Source organism: Cibotium barometz, chromosome 18, assembly GCF_041138505.1.
Source record: "Cibotium barometz isolate CiBa-2024 chromosome 18, ASM4113850v1, whole genome shotgun sequence".
Taxonomy (NCBI): domain Eukaryota; kingdom Viridiplantae; phylum Streptophyta; class Polypodiopsida; order Cyatheales; family Cibotiaceae; genus Cibotium; species Cibotium barometz.
In genome coordinates, this window is record NC_141063.1 from 49,981,342 (window position 1) to 49,983,699 (window position 2,358).

Below are 2,358 nucleotides of genomic sequence, written 5' to 3' on the forward strand. Positions count from 1 at the left end.
CTCATGGATTTGAGAGGAGGTTTCCTCATTTAGTTGCTCATGCACCAAGGAAGGTCCCTCTTGGATGCCTTACCATCATCAAGGAATCTTGCAAGGAACTAATGGTCCTCTCTAGATTGGAACAAGAATATCATGTCAACCCTGGCAAAGTCTTGGATTTAGTAGCCCACAACATTGGCTTGATGATAAGCTTTAAAGGCCATGAGCTTCTTGTGACTTGAGTGCATTCAGAAGGACACTCGATCAGGAGTTACGAGTTACAGTAGAATCTAGATTAATCATTATGGGTAATGGGTGGAAGTAAACAAGACTTGATGTTTGTCTAAGAGACTCCACTGTCAACGAGACGTTTAGATTTGAACGTAGTAAGCAAAAGGAAACAATCTTTGGGTCAATTAGTAATTAATTCTGTTGTTGATTTTCTTGGAGTGGAAAGTCGACCTAATTTGTAGACGAAGTCGACAATGGTCATTGTAGAGCTTTTTATTGGGTTTATTATTACTATCCATGTCCTTCGCCCTTTAGCACGCATTTCTAGATCTGTTGTAGCCCCTTCTAGTTCTACGCGAGAGAGAGAGAGAGAAAGCGAGCTATGGTGCGTGCCCCTTGCGAAGAGCCAGGTCTAAAGAAAGGGCCTTGGACCTCGGAAGAGGACCACATGCTCATTACGTACGTGCAAAACAACGGCCATGGGAACTGGAGAGGTCTCCCTACGCGAGCCGGTAATAATCCATTCTAAGCGAGAATTCTAAACAAGAAAGAAAACTAAACGAAGCAGAATTCAGCATGGTGTTGTCTACATATATAATACGTTAAATACAAGGTGGAGGAGCGAAATTAAAGGTGCCCTCTGTTAATTACTTTAAAACGACGATTCTATGTTCGTTATGATCAACAAATGCACCCCGTATAGTTTAATTGCCTGTGTCGAAAGAGCGAGAGCAACATTTTAAGGCACTAGTATGGATGCACTACTAGTACAAGATCATGAATGATACAAATTAAATCCTTATAGCTTCGATTTAATTAAACTGTTAATGCGTGTGTAATTGTATATACGTTATTAATTCGTGTGTAATTGTATATACGCTAGGGCTATCAAGGTGTGGGAAGAGTTGTCGATTGCGTTGGAAAAATTATCTCCGGCCAGGCATAAAGCGTGGCAACTTCTCATCTCAAGAAGAGCAGACAATCATCCAGCTTCATGCCAATCTTGGAAACCGGTAGGCTATATAAACACACATGGGTTAATTATATGAATATATTCTCTGTAGCTTGTAGTTGTAAGCTAGAGATAGGGCTAATTATGTTATGTACTATACAGCTTGGTCTAAGCTACAGCTTAGAAACGTTAATTATATGATATACGTAAGATGAGGATTACTATATTAATTTTGTCTCGGTGTTTGTTGAAATGATATAGATGGGCGACCATAGCTACTCATTTGCCAGGCCGAACAGACAACGAGATCAAGAACTACTGGAACACCCACTTGAAGAAGTGTCTCTTGAAAATTGGCGTGCATCCAGTCGCCCATCGGCCTTCTTCCTGTAACCCGCACATGACGGCTGGCTGCTACCCTAATGATTCCAGTAGCCCTCTGATCAAGTTCGCTCTCCTCTGCTTTACTGATCGTTTCTCTAATTATCTCTCCACTACAGTCCCTCCCCTGGCACACGAATGGAAGAATGCTACCCTAATTGAAGCTGACGCCCGTTTAGCAGTGGATTACCTCAAATCGGCAGGCTTTAGTGAGAACTACTCCAGCCTCAGCAACCTCAATCAGCTCTTAACCCAGATATAGATGATGAAAATGCCCGGTGATTATCAAGCTGCAGCAGCTAATTATACAAATAACATTAAGCATGATGAGCAGCTGCTGGCAGGCCATAATCAGCAAGCATCTCATTCTACTATATTGCCTTCTTGCTCTGATCAGATTCCCCTTTTCAATACAGGGGATGGATTCAACTTGAATGAGATAGCATTTGACTACAACAATATATTGATGCCTTCTAGTTCAGGCCAGCAGCTGTTTTTGGGAAATACAATCCATCCGTGTACGCGAGCTTGTGATATAAATAATGATAATGGTTCTCTATTGAGCCAGCAGTGCGAATTTCCGCAAGATTCCAACAAAACGGACTTTTCCACCAACGTCAGCCTGACACATCAGCAAACTACATCATCGCTGCATGGCCAACGTGGCAAGGCAGATAGCAATCAGTTGCTCCCAAATGGCACGCCACAATTGGCCGGATTTGAAAAGGACTATGCGGGAAATGCGGGGAGCCTGCCTTCTACTTTGCTGTGGGACACTGAGCTCCTGATGGCTGACAACTACGTTGCCAGCTCAT

At 42.7% G+C, this 2,358-nt stretch overlaps 1 protein-coding gene across 1 annotated transcript; it reads left to right on the forward strand.

The window, feature by feature from the left end:
- The first annotated feature begins 503 nt into the window (after positions 1-503).
- LOC147629445 (transcription factor MYB16-like) lies at positions 504-1,934 on the forward strand. Its single transcript, XM_086813002.1, has 3 exons — positions 504-722; positions 1,094-1,223; positions 1,424-1,934. Exons 1-3 carry the CDS (start codon positions 593-595, stop codon positions 1,803-1,805), a joined length of 642 nt encoding a protein of 213 aa, XP_086669128.1. The 5' UTR covers positions 504-592; the 3' UTR covers positions 1,806-1,934.
- The last annotated feature ends 424 nt before the right edge of the window (positions 1,935-2,358 follow it).

Coding starts and splice junctions, on each gene's coding strand:
- LOC147629445 (XM_086813002.1), top strand. CDS start 593: ATGGTGCGTGCCCCTTGCGAAGAGCCAGGTCTAAAGAAAGGGCCTTGG. Junction 723..1,093: donor AGGTCTCCCTACGCGAGCCG/GTAATAATCCAT, acceptor TATATACGCTAG/GGCTATCAAGGTGTGGGAAG. Junction 1,224..1,423: donor CATGCCAATCTTGGAAACCG/GTAGGCTATATA, acceptor GAAATGATATAG/ATGGGCGACCATAGCTACTC.